Genomic DNA, 23220 nt, shown 5'->3' with positions numbered 1-23220 from the left:
TAAATTTGTATCGGGGATAAAAGAATATTATTTTTTTTGGTTTTTACCCATATACACCGATGTGTGTAGCACTGTATACTCATCAATTTGATGTATCCATATAGTATCAGGGAAGCCACTAATACATTTATAGCATCTGGCCACGTAGTTCCAGCAAAGCGCCCAGGTGAATTATAACACCACCATCAATTTGATAAACCCAAGATGGCATCTTTTTTAAATTTTATATTCAGTACATTTATTTCAATGCTGTCATACAAAACAATAATACAATAGCGTACATTTATGTCAAAATTAAAACAAGCAATATAGTATGAGGTATGATTAGGTACACAATACTTCAAAAAAATAAACAAGTAGTATTTAAAGACAACATTTAGGTGTAAGGTTAAGCAAAATGCTTTTGTGCCCTAACCTATTGACAGACAAACATGATACTAAGGAACACAAACAAAGACAAAGACAAGGGACAACATGGTCAGACGATAGGTGTAGGCCTACAAACAGCACAAAGGCGAGTCATCATTAAATGGACTCGTACTATTAAAGTCATGAATTATAAGGTTATAAGGAATATGCATTTGAGTAGTAGTTTTTGTAGTTTTTTCGAAAATACAGGTAGAGTGATTGCCGATTAAATTGTACATAAATTTGCCTAATATCAATGATGATAAAAATCAGAGAACAAAATAATGCAACAGTATAAAAAAAACCAAAAAAAAACCTGACATCTCGCTTTCGTGAAGTAAGACGCCGATTACTACTAGTGTACCAAAGTATTCCCTATTTGAGAAACAAAACAGACACACATCATTCTGCATAGACTTGCATCTGATTAACTAGTATTGTCAAGACATTTTATTCCCACATCCAAATCTTGCTTAATATTTTCGTAAGTTTTTCCCACCTGACCCCCATACCTGACTTGGTTATGCAGAACAGAAATAGTTAGAAACTATAAATAAATAGTAAACTTGCGGGTACAGCCATGTGTAAATCTCTTAGGGTGAGTGTTGGCTCTGAAAAGAGCCGGTTTGGTCTCGACGTGTTGAACAGTATACTCTGCTAGTATTCAGTAGAAGACGAGCAGAGTATACTGTTTGAAACGTCGAGACCCAACCGGCTCTTTTCAGAGCCAACACGCATCCCAAGAGATTTACACATGTTTGTACCCGCAAGTTTACTAAGGGAATAAAAGGGTAGCAACACGTTCTTCAATGGCCGTTTAAAGCCGACAGGGTCGGCGGCCGTGTGATAAAGGCCCGAGCCGAAGGCAAGGGCCTTTAGCGCACGGCAACGACCCTGCAGGTTTTAAACGGACATTTAAGAACGAGTCACTACTCTTTTATTCCCATTCATAAATGCCATTTTGTTAAAAAACGTTAACAAATTCAATTATAGACTCTTTTAACAATTTTAAACACTATTTTACTGTCCTAGGAAAACATTAAGAGAATTAAAATAGAAGTGTCTCTTCTTCCTGGAGACTGCCTGGAACTGGTTGCATGTAAATTTTCTTGTGTGACATGGGCCTTAAACTGTAGCCACCAGAACTGAGTCTAGTGCTCTATATACCTCTTAACCATGACACGCCATAGGGTTGATAAATCAATGATAGGTAATCTTGAGTGTATTCTGAATCTTTGTTTCACTTTACACAGCTCAATGCAGATTAATAAAACCATATGCTTTATAAGGAGAATGACTTATAGTACAGTATGAGGTGAATATTACTCCACATCCAATGCTACCTTCAATATGAGGTGAATATTACTCCACATCCAATGCTACCTTCAGTATGAGCTGGATAACTCCACATCCAATGCTACCTTCAATATGAGGTGAATATTACTCCACATCCAATGCTACCTTCAGTATGAGCTGGATAACTCCACATCCAATGCTACCTTCAATATGAGCTGGATAACTCCACATCCAATGCTACCTTCAATATGAGCTGGATAACTCCACATCCAATGCTACCTTCAATATGAGCTGATAACTCCACATCCAATGCTACCTTCAATATGAGGTGAATATTACTCCACATCCAATGCTACCTTCAATATGAGCTGGATAACTCCACATCCAATGCTACCTTCAATATGAGGTGAATATTACTCCACATCCAATGCTATCTTCAATATGAGCTGGATAACTCCACATCCAATGCTACCTTGCTTTCTGCTGCTCACGCTTCCACACAATCACAAGACCCTGAGACAAAAACACAAGACAATTGGAAGCAAAAGTGAGATCAAAAAGCACAATCCGTCATGATGGGTCCAATATTCATGGCTCTGTTTACAATTTTTTGATTAAATTCAACAGTGTTGATCATACTCCATGCGTACATCTCTAAACAAAGAATAGATCAAACGCAGGACTAATAAAAATATCCAATAAATTTACATATTTCAACGTCACACCTCCATGGCTTTCTGTGCGTAAAGATTGTAAACCACAATGGTTTCTTGATTGGCAGCATATTGTGCCACAGCACATTGGAAACATGTTGCTACGTAAAAGGAGTTGGTCTTATAATTCAAACATAGTCCCATATACCTTGAAGGGAAAAACTGTATGTTAAAGCGCCTTGAGTCACTGAGTGATGAATATGTTGCTATATAAGAAGCCACTATTATTATATGAATGGCTTTTATTTTTGGTGGATACTCACCTCTGAGTCACATGACGCTAAGAGAGATTCATCATAGTTGAAGCTAACAGCCAAGACAGGTCCAGAATGACCTTGAAGTTTATTCACACAAGGTTTACTGCTAGTCCTCTCGACATCATAGAAGTATACACTCATGTCCTCACTGCCGGTTACTACACAAAGAAGAACATCTCAATGTTAAATGTGCAATTGTTGTTTGAGCCAGTAACAAGTGGAGTTTAAGATATGTATGTTATGATAACAAAAGTATTCAATTAACTAAACTGGTCCCCTAACTGCCTAAAGGTAGCAGTAGAGAAACACGCAGGCTGTGCTGTTGGTGCAAAGAACTACACATGCATGAATATTATGAATAACAATAGGACCAGATATTTGAACTTCTAAGAGTAGAGCTTTGTCCACTTACCCACACAGGCTCCTTCTCTGAAGGACATTAGAGGACAGAATGTGCTTCGAATCAACGCTGACTTGTGCTTAATGGGATATGTTTTCTTAGCTCGGAGTCCACCGTCTGTTGTCACAACTCTACAAAGAAAAATCAGTTGAATAGTCAATCAAAATATTGCCTCAAACTTTGTCATTTAATAAAACGATATGGTTCTTTAGCAATGTCTACTACAAGGGCTTGAAAAAAACTGCTATCAGGGGGACATTGCCACCTACTCCTGGGACTGCAACTGGGTTACCCCCTTTATTTCTATAAGGATGTAGGCATGGGTATCACCAAATAGGAGCCTGGCTGGTAGAGCAGAAAGCACTACCGTCTCACCTTTTTACAAAGCAATTATTTCATTAAATGCAATTCAATTCAATTCAGCTAAAACATTTATTTCAATACTTTTATGAAAAATAACGACAAGTACATGTAACTATGGAGTAATGCAAAAATAACATTAAGTAGCAGTAAGTAGGATGAATGTAATAAATAGAGTATGAGGCTGTTTTGATAAGCAGAAGCTTGTAAAAAACAGTCAGCCAGACATTTAAACAATCAAACAGAACAAACAGGTACACAAACAAAAGGACTTAGAAACCTTAGACATGACAGCTACTCTGACACAAGATAGATCAGAGAACATAATATGAATTCAAATTAGTGAATAAAATGGCAGAACAGTTCAAGCACAAATATGTAAGAAAGGATTAAGAAGATGATGTGATTGAAGACGATGGTTCTACTTACTTATAAATACAGAGAGAATCAATGGCACAGTTGACGAGAACGGTTGGATCTCTAGCTTCACGACTAACCCAAGCTCGATAACATATACTGGTTACTGGACAACCCTCACGAACTACAATACTGCAATAAGAAACCATTCAGAATAATCAACATTTATAAATTTTGAAGATAAACCTGGGGATAACCTAAGAGTGAAGAAAAACCAAAATACTATCTAAAGGCAATAGAGACGATAACAAAAGTTTATCCCTCAGTGAGCGTTTTATTCAATTTTTGATAAATCAATGTCATGCAAAATGTGTAATTGTTTTTTCACTATTTTCTCATGACCCAGTTGGCCAATCGATTAAAAAATTCTACAGGTTTATCAGTTTATGTATATGGTGGATTACACTACAAGCAACTGTTTTGTTAGCAAAAAATTATGTAATGTTGCTTTAAAAATAGGGAACAATATAGAAAGGAAGACATAATTAATAAAAAATTCTTCACATGTGAATGAACGTCGTAATTGAGGTTAAGGAGAACCCACCCATAAGAGTCATCTTACCGTTTCCCTTTACTGAGCTTGCCAGTCGCCAGATCAAACAAGAAAGAAAATATGGTTCCCTGAAAGTAAACAATAATCAAAACATCAATAACAACAACAAACTATCCTTTCCTAAAGTTCAATGAAGTGATTTGTGGAAGTTATCACATTAAAAACATAATATAAATCAAAACAGAAACAATGATTGTGAATGAGAAACAAATTTTGACATCACAACCCTGTTTTCCCAGCGAATGTTTTGCAGAGTTCAACTGATTTCAACTGATGCGAATTATTCAATGCGAATTTGTGACATCAAATTTGTACCACACTCGCATTCACAGGAAGTATGGACCACCTTTACTTAACAAAATTGTCTTCTTTAAATGTTACTTCAGAAGATGTTGGTATACTAACAAATTCAGAAGTTTTTAACAACAAACAAAATTTGTTAAATTAGACTCATAGTAACCAGAAAATAAGAATCCATTTGATGAGGGCCAAAAACAAGAACCAAGAAATATGTGATCAACTTTCTTTCCACCAGTATACTTCTTTATGTGTTGTGTTGTCATTTAGCCTTCAAGACTCTGCTAGGGGTGAAACGTCAGGCCATTAACTATTGTTTGCATTTATACCATAGGTCATTTTGGTCTGTTTGAAACAGCTAATAATTCTACTTCCTCAACTTGACCAATCATTGCAGACGAATAAGCAGTTGATATTTACCTTGTCATCTCCAGCCCATAATACACTTCCATTATCATCAAACTCCATACAGAGAACTTGTCCTGATAATCTCCCAAAGCCACCCTTAGCTGCTTTCCCTGTCGATACATTAAGAACATTTACATGACCTCTATTGTTTCCAGTCTGAAAGGATGGTTTGTTAAGAATCAAAACACACTCAGATTGTTCTTAAAGTATCACTTGTTTATGTAGGTTTTGAAAGTTTTCATGGTGAAGATACAATCAAGTGAGTTTTGCAGAGACACACTTAATGTTAAATGGTTTCTCTGTAAATCTTGACGCAATTATCAATGTTATCTAATCATATTTTTTTTCTAAGCACTAAAAGCACTAGACTCAAGCTCTGATGTTTGTGATCAGCAAAGTGTGGGTTCGATCCCTGGTCATGACATTTGTGTCCTTGAGCAAGATACTTGAACATGATTGCTTAGTCCTTAGGATGAGACTAAAGGTCTAGGTCCTAGGATTGGTTCTGCAAGTAAAAGGACCCAGAAAAGAACACTTTACATGAAAAGGAGCAGGGGTTAACCCAGTGTTTCTGGTTTACATAACAAGCAACTTTGTGAACAGATTTCATAAGGCTGGTGAGCTACAGTGATTAGTTCACCAATATCGCACCCTTGGCATCACTATCAGAAATATATAATAATTATATTGTAAAGTTAATTTGTTTTAAAGGCAGTGGACACAACTGGTAATTACTCAAAATACTTATTAGCATAAAACCTTACTTGGTAACGAGTAATGGGGAGAGGTTGATAGTATAAAACATCGTGAGAAACGGCTCCCTCTGAAGTAACATAGTTTTTGTGAAAGAAGTAATTTTCCTCGAATTTGATTTTGAGACCTCAGATTTAGATTTTGAGGTCTCGAAACCAACCATCTAAATGCACACAACTTTGTGTGACAAGGGTGTTTTTTCTTTCATTTTTATCTCGCAACTTCGATGACCAATTGAGTTCAAATTTTCACAGGTTTGTTATTTTATGCATATGTTGAGATACACCAAGTGAGAAGACGGGTCTTTGACAATATACCGATCCATTAAACACCGCCCCATTGCGTATTGACCAATCACAACGCAACGAAGGTCCGACAAATAAAGTCTGACATGCATGCGCATATGCTTGGCATGCGTGGCAGTTGTGCAGAAAGGCATTGGAGAGGCTCACGTGTTCTTGCTTACACCTGCGTCATGGGCGGAGCCTAATGGATCAGTCTGTTACCAATAGTGTCCACTGTCTTTAATGGTTCTGTCTTTTCTTATTTTAAATACAGAAAGAAATGTTTAATTGAATTGACTTTAAAAGGATACAACAATCATATTGTTATTAAGCGGTTGGAATCTACAAGCTCTGATGGGTGATTTATCTGGATCTTGTACAGTACGTACACAGCTAGCGCTACTGATGGCCCAGAGTCTGACCGTTCCATCCAGAGATGATGACAGAATCTGATCATTGGACTGAGACCAACAAAAATCTGAAAATAAAAAACATTCACATTTCATAAACTTAGTCTTAAGATTGTGCCTCTCTGATCTGGGCCCAATTTCATAGAGCTGCTTAAGCACAAAAAGTAGCTAAGCGCAGCTACATTATGCTTACCAGATTAAGGTTACCAGCCAAAATATCATCTGATAAAAGTTAGTGGGCATCGGGGATACAAATATTATTTGTTTTTTCCCCTTGCACCAAGGTTGCACTGTATCTCATTACTCTTCCAGAGCCAGGGAAAACTGAGTAAACAGTGCTTTATACACATTGGTGCAAAGGCCAAAAAGCAATTAGTAATTTATAGTCAATTCAAAAGCTTTTAAGTTATCCATGCCCATCCACCTTACTTGTGATAGATTAGACAGATAATGGTTTATTAAAAAACTAATTAAAACAATTAAAAAAATGAATTACACCAATTTTACATTTAACAAATTTCAACCCACAGCATGAAATTCCACGAAAATAACCCACCCTAATATTTCCATCCGATAAAATATTGTTGCTAACCAAACACCCACAGGACTTGTCCAAATGAAGAGAATGCAATGAAGTATGGAATTCACATGGCTTTCATCTTAAAGAAAAACAACCTGCTGAAATGATTACAAGATAGTGATGCACTTCTAGATAATAATGGCGTTACCGTTGCTTGGCAGTCATGAAAGAGCAGCCATGCAGTGTTGTGTTTACGACTCTCTCTGGTCATAGACTGAAGGCCAGTTCTTTCATCATGCTCTTTGTTACTTCATTATATAAGAATAATATGGTATTTATTGCTTAGTTCTGTCCAAAGTAGTCTCAAAGTATTTTTTGTTGGCATTTGCAAAAATCCACTGGGGGCAAGTCATTTATTAAAGCTGCACCAACACTTTGGACTAGAATACCCTCTCGGCCATATTCATTTCAAACAGTCTCTTTCTGTTTTAAAGATTAAGCTAAAGACCTTTTTAAACAAGCTTTTGGCTAATATTGTTTTATGTGTGTGTAATCTGTTGTTTTTAATCTTTAATAATAATAATAATAATAATAATAATAATAATAATAATAATAATAATAATAATAATAATAATAATAATAATAATAATAATAATAATAATAATAACAATAATAATAATAATAATAATAATAATAATAATAATAATAATAATAATAATAATAATAATAATAATAATAATAATAATAATAATAATAATAATAATAATAATGGAGATGGAAAATATCGAGAAGTACCAGGACCTGGCTAGGGAACTTCGTAAGATTTGGCAGGTAAAGGTAAAAGTAGTCCCCGTGGTGGTTGGAGCACTTGGCACCATTCCCAAAGCACTGGGGAAACATCTGGATGAAATAGGGACAAATGTGAGGGTAGATCTGTTACAGAAGGCAGCGCTTTTGGGGACAGCGAGGATCCTGAGAAAGACTCTTGAGATCTAAGGCTACGGGACGTAGCCCGACTCGAGGAGTTACCGGCACAAAGGAAAATGACATCTTTCTTTTGCATGCTGTGATAAAATGAAATAATAATAGTAATAGTAATAGTAATAGTAATAGTAATAGTAATAGTAATAGTAATAGTAATAGTAATAGTAATAGTAATAGTAATAGTAATAGTAATAGTAATAGTAATAGTAATAGTAATAGTAATAGTAATAGTAATAGTAATAGTAATAGTAATAGTAATAGTAATAGTAATAGTAATAGTAATAGTAATAGTAATAGTAATAGTAATAGTAATAGTAATAGTAATAGTAATAGTAATAGTAATAGTAATAGTAATAGTAATAGTAATAGTAATAGTAATAGTAATAGTAATAGTAATAGTAATAGTAATAGTAATAGTAATAGTAATAGTAATAGTAATAGTAATAGTAATAGTAATAGTAATAGTAATAGTAATAGTAATAGTAATAGTAATAGTAATAGTAATAGTAATAGTAATAGTAATAGTAATAGTAATAGTAATAGTAATAGTAATAGTAATAGTAATAGTAATAGTAATAGTAATAGTAATAGTAATAGTAATAGTAATAGTAATAGTAATAGTAATAGTAATAGTAATAGTAATAGTAATAGTAATAGTAATAGTAATAGTAATAGTAATAGTAATAGTAATAGTAATAGTAATAGTAATAGTAATAGTAATAGTAATAGTAATAGTAATAGTAATAGTAATAGTAATAGTAATAGTAATAGTAATAGTAATAGTAATAGTAATAGTAATAGTAATAGTAATAGTAATAGTAATAGTAATAGTAATAGTAATAGTAATAGTAATAGTAATAGTAATAGTAATAGTAATAGTAATAGTAATAGTAATAGTAATAGTAATAGTAATAGTAATAGTAATAGTAATAGTAATAGTAATAGTAATAGTAATAGTAATAGTAATAGTAATAGTAATAGTAATAGTAATAGTAATAGTAATAGTAATAGTAATAGTAATAGTAATAGTAATAGTAATAGTAATAGTAATAGTAATAGTAATAGTAATAGTAATAGTAATAGTAATAGTAATAGTAATAGTAATAGTAATAGTAATAGTAATAGTAATAGTAATAGTAATAGTAATAGTAATAGTAATAGTAATAGTAATAGTAATAGTAATAGTAATAGTAATAGTAATAGTAATAGTAATAGTAATAGTAATAGTAATAGTAATAGTAATAATAATAATAATAGTAATAGTAATAGTAATAATAATAATAATAATAATAATAATAATAATAATAATAATAATAATAATAATAATAATAATATTAATAATATTAATAACAATAATAATAAGACTTGTAATGCGCACGTATCCACCCGGCTGGGTGATCATGGTTTTCAGTTTAACTCAGTATTTTGTGTGCTGACTTTCTGATTATGTAGATTAGTGTCATGCGTTTTCATACACACAACAAATGTGGCATTATTAGCACTATTATTTATCATAGAAGTATTTGTGATGCCCTGCCCATCTATATACACCTATCCTGTCAACCATTTTGGGAGGCAAAATATACAAAAAGAAACTGACAGCCAAAATGGTGGAAATGGTAGATGGAGACTGTGCTGGGGTGTTCTGCATCTTGTTCTGCACTATTCATTGTTAAAAACTTTAAACAAATAAAGTAATTCTTGTGGTAAAAAAATGTAATGAATTCATTTAGTACATAACATCGAATTTGAATGTTTTTAGTGCACACAGGGAAAACAATTTTTGCTTTTTACTTGTAATCTGTGATGAAATAAATAAATTGAGTTGAATTGAAAAGGGGTCAAATGTAAACATTTAATGCTGTTAAATCATCATCCACCATGCAATCATTCATTCAATATTCTCTAATAGTTTGAACTCTAACCTGTGACCCCGCTTTCATGACCTTTGAGTGTACACACCACAGTAGCAGGGCTTGGTAATACTTGGCAGATTGATACTGTACCATCCAGAGAGCTACATGCCATACGAGACTTGTCTTCATTTGCAAACTGGACAGACGTAACTGTGTTAAAGAAAACAAATGTAACAAGTTTTGAATCTAGCACAAGAGCAATACAATACAATAGATTTATAGGTCGCTCTTATCATCTGCTGCTCAGACCATTCTGACTATTTGTTTAATAATTATTTTGTCCTGATCGTCTGGGGGTCCTCCATGCATGTCAGGGTTATCCTTTTTTCTAAAAACACGTTTATGTACCTTTTATGTGAACGCTATGTTTTTTTACCTCCATTTTTTTAAAGGTTTTGTTCAAATAAATAAAATAAATGAAAATAAATAACTATTTTGCAATACCATGATGCCAATAAGTGTGAACGATGCCACATGCATCCATTTTACAGTCGGTCTATATTTTCAGGTTAAGAAACCAATGACGTGACGCTGTGTTTCTTACCTGCTTGACGATGTTGATCAAATATATGATGCATACCAGCAAAAGCATAGTTCTCTCCAATAGACTTGCCACCAGCCATTGCTCTGTAAGTCAAAAAGATACAATGGTTCTAATTTAACCCATAAAATAACAAGTCATCGAACCACACATTCGATCTTCTTTCACACTCATCACCTGTACTCTGGAACTCTCTGCCACATATCACATCGAAACTGCCAAGACTGATATCAGCTCCAACCCCTGAAATAAACCCATCTATCAGTAGTCCACACTTCTTTCTACTGCTTTCACATTTATGCTTCCTTTTAGTAAATTTTTGAATTTTGTTATTTTGTATAAATGTTTCCTTGTTTTAAGTACTTTGATCCTAGTTGCAGTGGCTGCGCCGATAGTCTCATTTTGGTTAGAATGGTGACATCATGCATGAATAATAAGAGTGGGGTATTATTACCTGCTTGCTTCAGCATTTCTTGTTGGCATGACTCCATAGCTTAACTCTAGATGGAAAGGATCCAATTTATAAGATCCTCTACTGAGGTTACGTCGATGACCTCTGACATCAAGATGACCTCTGGAGTCAACGTAACTATCATCCAGGGACTGGGAAAAAGAAAAAGAGAAACAATTAATGTAGATTGTAATGGTAGCACTCGCACTGTGCATACATAACTCTCTGAGTTGGGTCATGTTGTGGCCCAGTAGTTAATAGCAGAGGACTCTAAAGCTCTGGGTTGGAGTCCTAGCCATGACACTTCTGTCCTAGTACAGAGACTTTACCACAATTGCTTGTCCTTCGGATGGGACAAAAAGTGGTAGGTAATGTATAATCGAGTTGGTAGAGCTAGCAAAAGAACCCAGAACACTTATCATGGAAGAGTAGGGTTTAACCCCTGTGTTTCTGGGTCACATAGCAAGCACCCTTGTTTACAGGTTTCCTCAAGCTTGCTGGCTACAGTTATTAAGCTCGCTTATGAAGCATCCATGATTTCAAAACATGACATAAACGCTATTAACAATAATTTTTTGCAATATTGGAATTTTCTTTTACAAGATAAGCAATTTATGTCAGATGGGTAAAAGAATAGTCCTTCTTTACAACGACATTTAAAGGAACACGTTGCCTTGGATCGGTCGAGTTGGTCTTTGAAAAGCGTTTTGTGACCATTTGTTATAAAATGCATATGAATAGAAAGATGATTTAAAAGTAGAATACAATGATTTACACAAACATGCCTCGAAATTGCGTGGTTTTCTTTTTACCTCGTCCAATAACACGGTCGGCCATTTATGGGAGTCAAAATTTTGACTCCCATAAATGGCCAACCGTGATAGTTCGCGACGTAAAAAGAAAACCGTGCAATTTTGAGTGATACTTATGTGGATCATTATATTCTACTTTTAAAACATCTTTCTAACCGTATACATTTCATAACAAACGGTTTCAAACGCTTTTTATAGACCAACTCGTCCGATCCAAGGCAACGTGTTCCTTTAAGCAAACATTCTTTGAAAACCCACGAAATATGAAAAGAACCCAAAACATTTATCCAGGAAAAATAGTTTACACTGGACCCACTGTTCACTGTGTCCCTCAGGATCCTAGTCAGACAGTCATTAATTATATTCTCTTTTTAGGGGCGCCATAAATGAAAAACTTACCTCTAGATTTCCTTTACTGCCTCTGCCGCTATTATTCCTGCTCCATACACTGCTGCTTTGATTTAAGGATCAGTAGAACAAAAAGAAAAAAACAAAACAAAAAAACAACAACACCAAGCACAGCAACAAAGAAACAAAATAAAACAGGTAAAATAATAAAAAGAAAAGGACAGAACAGTTTTGGAGTGAAACGGATGAAGACAATAGATGTTTGTGGAGAAATGGGGAAAAAATGCGTTTATTAGAACTCATAAGGAAATAAATTGGAGCAAAAATATTTTAAAAAATAAAGGGTTAAAATTGGGTTCAACAATAAAATTTTGACCCACACATGTTTGTTAGAGATGACTGCCAGAAAGAATTGTAAATTAATTCTTAAACTGTATTCAATAATAAAAAACAAAAATATTCAATCATGCGTTTCAGCAAAAATGTTGGGAGTAAAAATATACTAACATGACATCAAAATTTAACCTGCCAATATGTAATAAAACAATACACATTCATCATCATCCAATGTTGTCAACACTTTAAAACGTTATTTGCTTTCAACCGTATTTTTGACAGGAGACTTCCAGAATGTGACCCGCCATCAAACCTTATGTTCCTCTCTTTGGGCCCACTGGTAACCCCTTAACCACCCCAGCCCCTCATGGGACTATAAACTTGCTTTTACAACCTCAATGTTGAAATAGTTGAGGTTCCTGTGGTATTCAGATGAAGCTACTGATTGTTATTTGTATTGCTTTATTGGAGTAATGGAATATGTCTCAAGAATAACACGCTGATGTCTCAACAGATTCTTAAAGAGCCCACACATTGAGAAATCTTTCATCATTTTAGAAATTATGGTAAAAGTGCAAGGGTCTATCACTAGGGATGAGAGACTAATGAAAACATTTAAAACTACAATCTTGGGTATTTCCACCTTTTTGGAATGACTGAAGCTATAAAGGTATAAAAAGGTTTTTGTGAATCACTGACTTCAGCTCTAGAAAAGTAGATCAAAAAGAATTTATTTATATTGGAAAAAAATAACAGTCGTTTTTGGCACCAAGCAGATACAAAAAAGTGTCAATTCAGATAAAAGTCTGAAATTTCTCATCCGTGGAAAGCCCCTCTTTAAGAACCAAAAGCAACAAACTTGCTAATAGTTGTCATTTTCATGGCAGGAAAAAAGGTTAGCAGCCTACATGTACTTGTGTGAAATTGAGCCTGAGGGTAATTACTAACAGTCCTTTTGTGATTTAAACACACAGTGCTAGATGCATTCATATCAGCTTAATCTTTCCTAGAAAGCCTGCAATGGTAGGAATTTAAAAGAGGGCAATTCGGCAAGGATGTGATTCCAAACATCCGGAGTTTGATTGGAATTTGATTTACTAAGAACTATTTAAGGAAATCGTGTAAATTTATTGAAAAGCTCGGTTGTCTTGGATTGGTTACAAAGTTCCCCTTCATAGAAAAATAAAACTAGCAGATGGACACACTCCATCATGAACCAATGCCATCATCAATTATACCAAATGTATAATTGAAGACAATTGATGAGATGATGGAAATTGCTTATTATCAACAGATTAATCTCCTTTCTGTAACCACACTCAGAATGACCAGAAATTCTTCAGACATGGCAACTATAAACACACCAGAGAAAGTTCTCTAGAGTGAAACAAAATATGGCATTTCCTCAATCAACAGCACTTCTTTGCACAGTCATCTGCACGTATCAATCATAAATAGCTAACATCAACTGCGAGTTGAACCACAAAGGACAATTTTGTGTCTGTAACACTGTTAAAGGGACAGTACAATTTCAGAATTAGACATTTTTTCCAGTGACTTAATTCATGTTGGGCAAGGCCACTTTCTCAACGGGCACATTCATTAGAGGGTCAAACAGTCATAGGGAATAACAATTTTGAGGGGCACAAAGGCCAAGTCTAGGGCAATGGAAACAATTGCTTCTGAGAATTTGAGTATTTTGAGGAAATCAACAAGTAGTGAGTTGATATAAATACCCATCATTCAGAGAAATGTTTCAACTTTCAGAAGCGACTGATAATAAAATCAAAAGTGCAAAATAATGCATTGTTGGCAATTCTAATTCTTTGAAATAGTTTAATTGATTTCTAGTAAACAGAGAGAGGCATTTCAGACAATTACTTTGCAGGAAGCTTACCACCGTTACCATCTTTAAATTAAGTAAGCCTTGAGATAATAATAACACAATGTTCTTTCGGGATCAACACCAAAGTATGAATCTATCTATAAGTGTAAATATGTCATTGCATCACTATCTTTGTAACAGGAATGTCAACAGCAGTAATGCATGCTAATTTGTGCTTTTTAAAGTGTTATTAGGTAAGGAAGCATCTACAGGATAAGTCTAGCTTTTTATCTTGAGGCACAAAATGTCCTAGAGCAACCTAGATGTGAGATTAGGGCGTAATATTCATATCAACTGTCCACAAATATGTATCTTAAATTACTAGAAGCGAACCATAAGGAGGTTGTGTTATTGAGACAGTGCAGATTGGGTGGTCTGTTTAATGTAAACACAAGTGAAGTGCAGTCAATTGGTAGGTCATTACACCAGTAATTACCCAGGGGTGTAAAGTGATAAGCCTCAGGGAGATATGATACTTGACATCAATGGGAATTCATGTCTCAAATATCTAACATTCATCTTCAATTGTTGAATGTCTTACAAGGTCTTTGAAGAGTGTGTTTGGGGGACATGCTTGGTTTATTAATAATAATAATAATAAATAATAATAATAACAATAATAGTGGCTTCTTATTAAAGGCGCAATAACGTCATGCAGTGATGCTCATGGCGCTCAACAATATGCAATCAAGAAAAAGAAAAAAGTACTTTCGTAGATCTGAAAAAATGAAATTATTTTGACTACAGTTTCAAGAGTTTGATGAGTTTTGACTTGTTTGAAAGAATGGGCTGATGAGGCTTGACAAAGGGTGAGGACTGCTCCAAGGGCCACTGGAAGACAGTTCCAGAGATTTTGACCAGCATGGTCTCTTTTTTTATTGTCACTTCAAAAATAAATCATTTAGATTCTGATACTTGTATACTGCTTGATGGAAAATATTACCAAATTTACTAACTCTGAAACATTGATCGCTGGTATCAATTTGGTTGACTGAAGGATTTTCATGACTGATGATATCAAAATATGATAAACTGTATGGATGGTAAACACATTCAATGTGCATGTCTCAACATGGAAATCATGCTTATTTCTGTGTATATTTCTGTCAAGTGTAGTTGGTTTTGTCATAGGGTAAGGAAGATGAGCAAAAACAGGAGAAAGATGTTGCAAGATTTAGGTCTACTGTTAGGATGAAAAGGAACACATTGAGTTATCTTTGACCAAATCCATCAAAATCAGGCAAGATTTATTGATTTGTTGTAGCTAGGATTGTGTCAGCTGCGGATTGTGTCAGCTGCCCTTAGACACACAAACTTACAGAGGTACTTTTTACACAATAAAACAATGCTACCCTGCAAGGTTGTCTTTTTTTTAGTGGTACCCCACAGAGAACGTCTTAAGAAAACGGAACATAACAATGCAAATACCCCTTTAAACCTTGCAAGTTGGCTGTTTTTTATCTTACCTCTGATCAGACAATGTTGCTCCATATTTCTCAATAAGAAGTTGATTCCTCAGCTTGAGATATTGTTTACGAACTTGAGGGTCACTCTAAGAATGAAACAAAGACAATGAAAAACCTTGTAGCATCTTAATGTTTATTCTACGGGTCACAGTTTCCCGACCCCTACCATTTTGTTTACTTTGTTATCATCTATTATCAGTCATAGTTCAAGCTCTAGTTACAGTCTTGTTTCACTAAAAACACATAGATTCAGGTAATCCATCTTCAATATGCACTTTGGCAGGAATCAATATTATGTAGATAAATTGTTGAAAAAAATTCACAAATCCGCAATCCTTCTTTGGTTTTGACTCCTATTTTATTTTATTTATTCAAAAAGTAAACAATTATTTCTTGATTTTTTGTTTGTTTATCGACATTATAAAAGCCTTCAATGTTTTCAACGATTGTTTACCTCAGGAAAAGGATGGCGTTTTTTCTAAAATGGAACCATAAGTGAAAATTAATTGTCACTTTCTTTCCTTTTTCATTTAGAATCCACAAATTATGACAACATTCCATGAAACATTTGGCAGAATGCAGGGTTCATAGAAAGTAAAATTGTTGCATCAAATTCTTCTATTAAGATAGACAAAAATATGAATATAGGCAGCATTTTCCCCTAAAAGTGGTCCTAACTGGTCTAAACAACATTCAAGGACCAGTCAGAAATCGGGCCAAATAGTCTTGCTTGCTACTTTATTGTGGAAGTCCCATCGCAACATGTACACCATTTCGTACTAGTTGAAATCTTAAGTCCCATGCTAATAACAAGGTGGGAAGAAAACCTTTAAATATGGACCAGTGATAAAGCTGGCAAACCAGTCAAATAACAAGCTGGCTGGTCCTGCTGGCCAGTCACTGAAACAAAAAACACTGGCTAACCCTGATAGCAAGCAAAGACAATAAAGAGTAATTCCATGTTAATTTTCCTACCCCTCCTTTGGCTGTTTCTCTAAGAAGCTGACTCCGTCTTCGGATGTAAAGAGTTCCTGTCAAAAGAAAAAAACACCATCAAAATACATTGAAATCTTCGTTTTATTCTGTTTATACAGAGGACTGCAACTTTATAGTAGTAAACTGATTATTCTTGAAATAGTAACCGCAAATTAGTACAGCTTAAAGGCAGGATCATACATTGGTTTTTGACAACGTGAAGCTCTTTTGTTTTTAAGGAAAAATTATTAAGAGAGATACTAATTAAATAAGGCATACAATTTTCAGCAATAAAATACATTGTACAAAACTGTCAAGGTACAATGTATTTTCACACAAATGTCAAATCCAGCCACGTTTCAGCAAGGTCTTATTACCGTCATCTATGGCTGCAGCATTCTCCAAAGAACACCAATCCATGCAGAAATCTTTTTACAGATTCAAATAGTTTGGGATAAAAAAAATTCCAAACCATACTCTGAAAGGAATGCTTTCTCAAAATAGTTTATACTGAGTAAGTTTTTATGGTCATTAACATTTGGATTACAGGTAGTTATCAATGTGGTTTATTAGTAATGTAGTTTGCTGATTAATTAATATTTCCAATAGTTTGTTTATGATTGTGTGTTATTTATTTTTCTTTCTGTATTGCATGTATTCAAACAGAATTTCCTACATGGTGGGACAAATAAAATTGAATTGAATTGAATTGAATTGAATTGACGAACTCAATACCATTTTCTTCAAAAGGAATTAATTTTGAAAAACATTTTGAAAAACAAGCTACATGGAGATCATTACCAACAGTCAGTTTAGTATTTAGAACCTGAAATAGCCATAGAAAAGAAAATGGAATAGGCTATATGAAAGTTGTTGCCGTTTTTATTTCCTCATCATGTTTTAGCTCTCTGCTGTCACAAAGCACAGTCACGCCAATTTCTGTCAACAATAGTTTTGTACAAACATAAAGATTGACGATAGGGTTTCAAGCTTCAGGATCTAGATTAAAAAAACTGATCACAAGCCAAAAAACATCCTCTCCGCCCATTGCAAGATATTTTGCTCTTTTATAAACACTTTAAAGACACTTGGAATTCCACCCCTGGATGTTTTACCACCTTCTCTATAGGGAATCTTGGTAAGAGCCTTCCTTGGTGGTAAGATATACCACTTCAAGTCTAAGATGTTTGCTCAGAAGCCTTACACCTGGATGCTTTAAGCGGGGACTGTTAGTTTTGCAAATTAGTGCCATAACATGCAGATTGTAAATTGAACAATGTGCATAACATGTTTTTTAAGTCATGCAAGCTGAGATGAAGAATGTCTGAACCTGCCAGAAATACTACTTAGTGCTTACCACCCTATGGCTCTGCTTACCGTGAACAAAAAATTGGCACTAAGGGAAGCAGGGAATTCCATGTTTTCGTCAAGCGTTGCATGGATTTTTTGCTTACACAGCTAGCGCAGAAATTTGGCACAGTAAGCAGAGTGGTAAGCAGACCCAAGTTCATGAAGCTGTTGCACTAAGTTGCTTCATGCACAGAAAAACCTTGCTTAGGAAAAAGCCCTTACCAGCCAAATTATTATGCAACACATTGCTTACAACTAGTTCCCTGCTAATTTGTGCTCAGCAACTATCTGCTTTAATTATGAAATTGAGCTTGAAGTGTACGTTACAAAAAACAATAATAGATATTGTTGCATTTCAAACCTTACATTGTACACCTATGCATGTAGCAGTTTCTTCCCAAATGATCAAATTAATGAAAAGCCAAAATTTGTTTCATTGTTTAGTTTCTGATCAACCAAATAAATAGTGCCATTTTTTAAGACAAAGATTGACTATTGGTCTTTGGAGCAAAACATTTGACAGGGGATGTCAAAACATTTAGGACATAACTGTACACATACATAAGTCACACACAATCTTTTGTCAAGTGTGTGTTAATTGTCCAACAATACAGACTTAGCACCTGTTTTGACAAGAGGTGTATTCCAGTATAAACAGGTGTTTAAAACCTACAGAGCACATAATGGTCTGAGACTTGACTTTATTGGTCAACCATTTATAAAAACAAGTCTGTTTCTAAACAGGTGTATTTCAGGCCTGATACTTCACAGAGCCTTCATGCCCCTAGTCATTGCCTTTGTGCCCTTGAAATGCTTTACAGTAGAAATGTACAGTTTTCATGCCTTGGTGCCCTTGCTCTTTCAAAAACGAGGCATACACGCATACATGCCTGCTTTCCAATCCAGTCATGAAGCAACAGAATGAGGAAAGAAGGAACAAATTACTCATATTATATACTCCTATGAAATAAGAAAATTTATATCATACATGTACAAGATAATGAATGTAGGTGTAGCACAATAATAATAAAGTGAAAGAAGCCTTGTGAAATAGATCAGTCCAGATTTCAACAAGTGATTATTCTGAATGTATCAAAGCTTGCAAATTAACACTGGACCATTAGACTGCAGGCATGAGGGAAGTGATTTTAGCATTTGTGTGTCTGTAATAGGCCTATCAATTACTAGAACAACGACTTGTAATGTTCACATATCAACCCTGATGGGTGTTCAAGAACCAAGGTGTAGGAAAATCTTTAAGTCTATGAGAAACTTTCGAAGGATGCACCAAGACCAAAACCAGGGGCATTGAAGCTAGCCTCTACGTGGCCTGCATGTGATTCCAGACCTGAATATCTTCAGTTGGAAATTTGTGTTTAATCTAAAAAATCTTCCTTTAATATAAGGAAGCCTATACTAATTTTCATTTCCGCTTATAATATTTTCCATCACGTTTTCAGATTTCGATAAACTAAGTAAACAAAAAATTATGCGGTTTCGAAAAACACCTCATCTGCTCTTTACAACAAACAAAAGCAAAATAAAATTTGTTTTATGGTTGAACGATGAAGTTAACTATCCAAATGCTTCTTCCTGTCAATCAAGACTCTTTAAAAATTAGCCAATAAAAGTAATAAGTAAATATTATTAGATATTTATAAGGAAAATGATAAAGAAAACATTAAAAATGCATAAATGTTCTGATAATATTCAGGAGACAGCTTTATGATCTAAACATACTGATTGAATCATTGGGGTGTTAAACCACCTGTTCTTTTCACTTCAGAACCACCTGCAATTTGTCTAGAGTAGAACACAAACAAAATTGTAAGGCTTAGTAGAAAGACTAGTGCTTTTTCAACAACAATTTGTTCACTTTGTATTTGTAAGGCTAAAACAAAAGTAACTTTCTATGTTTACTCAAAATGAAGAAGCGGCTGTCTTAAAAGAAAACTTTCTTAAAAAATCAACCCACCAGCACCAATCCCCAGTTCGACTTTCCCCATCCCCACACTCCACAGGCTAGTTTATTTGTTTTAACTAAAATATTAAAGTCACCTGGAAGTGGTATTTTGTCAAAATAAAGCTTTTGTCACTAATATAAATGTGTTTTGATGAGTGGAATATGAATAAACAATTAACTAAGGTTTAAAAAAATTAGCTTCCATGTTATTTACAAATTTGAAAATAAGCCCAACCCGAGAGGGCGCTGTTTGTGACCTCAATCGAGGTGCGATGAATCGCATGTAGTGCCAACACAAGATAGTGACGCTTGGCGCAAGCTAAAAACATACCCTCAAAGTTGAAACAATACCTGATTTTTTCACGTTCCTTTAGGTTCATTGCGTTTTTCAGGTACCTTCTTTGACTTCCCCACTAGCTGGAAAAATTGTTTGGATGGCGTCATGTTTTAGAATAGAACTTTTCTCTTCATGTCAAAATGTGTAGTGTTTTTCGGATTCTCGAAGCACGACGGCTCAAAGTGTTTGCTGCACAGCGCTGGAAAAGACTTGCAAACTGACCCCATCTTTAGTTGTTTTGCTGCATCCAGCAGCAATACACCTGGTCGACATTGCCCGAAAAATGCAAGAAAAACCTTTTTCGAAACGTACAATCTCACGACTAGGACTTGAATGCACTTGCACGTACGATGTTCGGTCAAGGCAAAGTGTGCCTCAATTGACGTCAAAAAAAGGGGTAGGCGGAGTCACCCCCACACAACTTTTTTTTTTTAAACATATATCGTAGGAGGTCCTGTTTTCGAGGTGTCCCTAAAATCGTGGCAAATCTTTTACCTCTCTGTGCGCGATGTAAACAGTCCCTAGATAAAAATTGTTTGGTTTTATTTGCCTAGCAAAGAGTCTCCTCTCCCTTGACCAAAACTTAGAAACACGTAAGGCTCCACTGGATATTTGCACTTATAAGTGCAAAAAGTTTAGGCATTTCTACAAGGTACAAAAATTTGTCATAATGTTGAGGCCATATAAAAATATTTGCCCACCGAAAAAGTTTCATCAAACACTATTTCAATTCACAATTCATGATGATCAAATCATGTGACTGAATATTTTGCTGAGCATTCTGGAAAAAAATACAGAGGCTTAAAGAAGCCATGTGCCTTATATCATTTTCTAATATTTTTTGAGATTGTTTTTGTAACCCTCCGATCAATATTATTATTAATATTAAAATTTAAGCGATCAGCTTGTTGATTCAATTATCACTGTTTATTTATACGCTTTATTATAAATTTTAAGAGAAAAAAAGGGGAAAAAAATAAATAAAAATCAGATTTGAAAGCCAATGATTATTCACACTTTTTATTAAATTATTTATTTTTGTTATTTTTTGCAAATAACCATGGTAATTTTAAAATTTCATTAAAAAATATTTTGAATAAAACGAAGACAACTGCTGGCTATAGAGTCATACACAGAGTCTCAAAGAACACTTGTAGTCACTGCAGATGTTTCTTCCATGTATGGCTTCACCGGGAAACCATGCTTTCTTGTTTGCCGTGAAAACAGGAAAAACTCAAATCAAATGGGGCCAGTTGAAGTCATCGAAGATCGGTGTGTAGTGTGAACATTTCAATGTCCATCAAGTTTTAATATATGTTTGCATACTTCATATTAACAAAAGAAGGTAATTTTGGGCATCGGTTGATATTATTATAAGGCATCATTATTTTTTTCCCAATTCAAAGAAAAAGGCATAATAGCGTGAAAACTGGTAAGGGGAGGATAAATCATGGATAACTTTCCGCATGGCGCCACCACTTTTTCACTCATTTTTAGAAAAAGGGATATATCAATCAGGTAAATAAGTTCCTATATTATTTCATATCAAATGAAAAAGTGGTGGCGCCATACGGAAACTTTTCCTAAATCATTAAAAACAATTTCTAAAAAAATTATTTTATTGTTCAGAAACATACTCTAATGTTTGAAGATTCTTTTTAAAATATTTCCAGGTGACTGTAATTAGTCAAGGTGGACAATAATATAAAGGTGGACAATAATCTAAATCTGATGTAATTAAAATTAAATAAAATAATACAGTAAACAATGTTGTATTTAGTAGATAGAATATAAATAACTATAATTATTTTTAAACTACTAAACTATAGTATTTTATTTATAACTAATACTTAAATAATAGGCCTATTTAATTTCAACCGAATCATACGTTGCGATAATGTAGTCGTAACCCTCCTCCCTACGTCGGGAAGAGGGTTACGTTATCTACACTACCGAATCATGCACACAATTAAATATTAATAATATACAGTTCCGTACACATGTTGATGCCAAAAGAGCTGTAACATTTTATTTGGTTAAAAAAAAAAAGAAGTTATTTCCATAGATCAAAATTATGCCACGCCCCCTCCCAAAATAAACCCAACCAACCAAATGCATGCATCATCATGCGCATTGTTACCACTCACTCTTCACACACAGTAAACACATTAAATTCGTGCAAAAAGTAACGATACAAATGTAATGAAAGTGAAGTACGCAGAAAACTGATAGATATTATTTGATGTGTAAATACTTACTACATTGGGGGCTATTTGGGGCTCGATATGTGTTATATCTGGCATCTAAAGCCAAAACTTGCTGCCAAACAGCAGCCATCTTTGCAGAATGGAGGAGGTTTGTTGACAATAATTTTAGGCTCAGGAACTAGCCTAACTGTGCTCCTTGGAAAAACGTGCATAAAAAATAATACACAGCACTATGTATAACGCAGTATTGGGCGCTTTAAAACTCCCAATTAACCTCCACTCAATAGAGGTTGATGATCAGTAATTGATTAGACTGGTTTCTCTTTATAATGTCTATAACTTATTGAGTGTTATCGCTGGATACCATGCAGAATCCTATGATTACGTAGGCCATTTTCGAAACCAAAGCCGTAACTTTGGATTCGGCTTCAGGCTCCGTCCTCTTGTCTGAAGCCCTGAGCGCAAACACCAATCACGCACAATATTGCCAAAAAACAACCGCGGGGCCAGGCTAGCCTGAGCCGAAGCTGGAGCTGAAGCCGTGGATTCGAAAAGGGCTTACGTTGATGACAC

General features: G+C 34.5%; 1 protein-coding gene across 3 annotated transcripts; it reads right to left on the bottom strand.

Annotated features, from left to right (window-relative positions):
- Window positions 1-1865: 1865 nt before the first annotated feature.
- On the bottom strand, window positions 1866-22786 carry LOC139944660 (WD repeat-containing protein 13-like). Of its 3 annotated transcripts, none has more exons than XM_071941727.1 (15): window positions 22699-22786; window positions 16791-16846; window positions 15817-15901; window positions 12180-12250; window positions 10972-11120; window positions 10521-10603; window positions 9986-10126; window positions 6458-6624; window positions 5122-5265; window positions 4414-4472; window positions 3864-3983; window positions 3087-3205; window positions 2681-2832; window positions 2154-2217; window positions 1866-1998 (listed from the first exon to the last, which is right to left on the bottom strand). In XM_071941727.1, exons 1-14 carry the CDS (start codon window positions 22775-22777, stop codon window positions 2173-2175), a joined length of 1470 nt encoding a protein of 489 aa, XP_071797828.1. In that variant the 5' UTR covers window positions 22778-22786; the 3' UTR covers window positions 1866-1998; window positions 2154-2172. The 3 variants fall into 3 exon arrangements, with proteins under 3 accessions (XP_071797828.1, XP_071797829.1, XP_071797830.1); XM_071941728.1 differs by having other exon boundaries at window positions 1902-1983; window positions 2177-2217; XM_071941729.1 differs by lacking the exon at window positions 1866-1998 and having other exon boundaries at window positions 2077-2217; window positions 12180-12231; window positions 15816-15901.
- Between the last annotated feature and the right edge of the window lie 434 nt (window positions 22787-23220).

Source organism: Asterias amurensis, chromosome 11 (genome assembly GCF_032118995.1).
Source record: "Asterias amurensis chromosome 11, ASM3211899v1".
Taxonomy (NCBI): domain Eukaryota; kingdom Metazoa; phylum Echinodermata; class Asteroidea; order Forcipulatida; family Asteriidae; genus Asterias; species Asterias amurensis.
The sequence above is the reverse complement of the archived record's forward strand: the minus strand, read 5'-3'. Positions and strand labels throughout refer to the sequence as shown.

Excerpts from the sequence above, each read along its gene's own strand:
- LOC139944660 (XM_071941727.1), bottom strand. The coding sequence starts at position 22,777 with ATGGCTGCTGTTTGGCAGCAAGTTTTGGCTTTAGATGCCAGATATAAC. Across the intron at positions 10,127-10,520 it reads TGATCAACATCGTCAAGCAG|TTACGTCTGTCCAGTTTGCA; the intron begins GTAAGAAACACA and ends TCTTTAACACAG. Across the intron at positions 5,266-6,457 it reads TTAATAACAATATGATTGTT|ACTGGAAACAATAGAGGTCA; the intron begins GTATCCTTTTAA and ends CCATCCTTTCAG.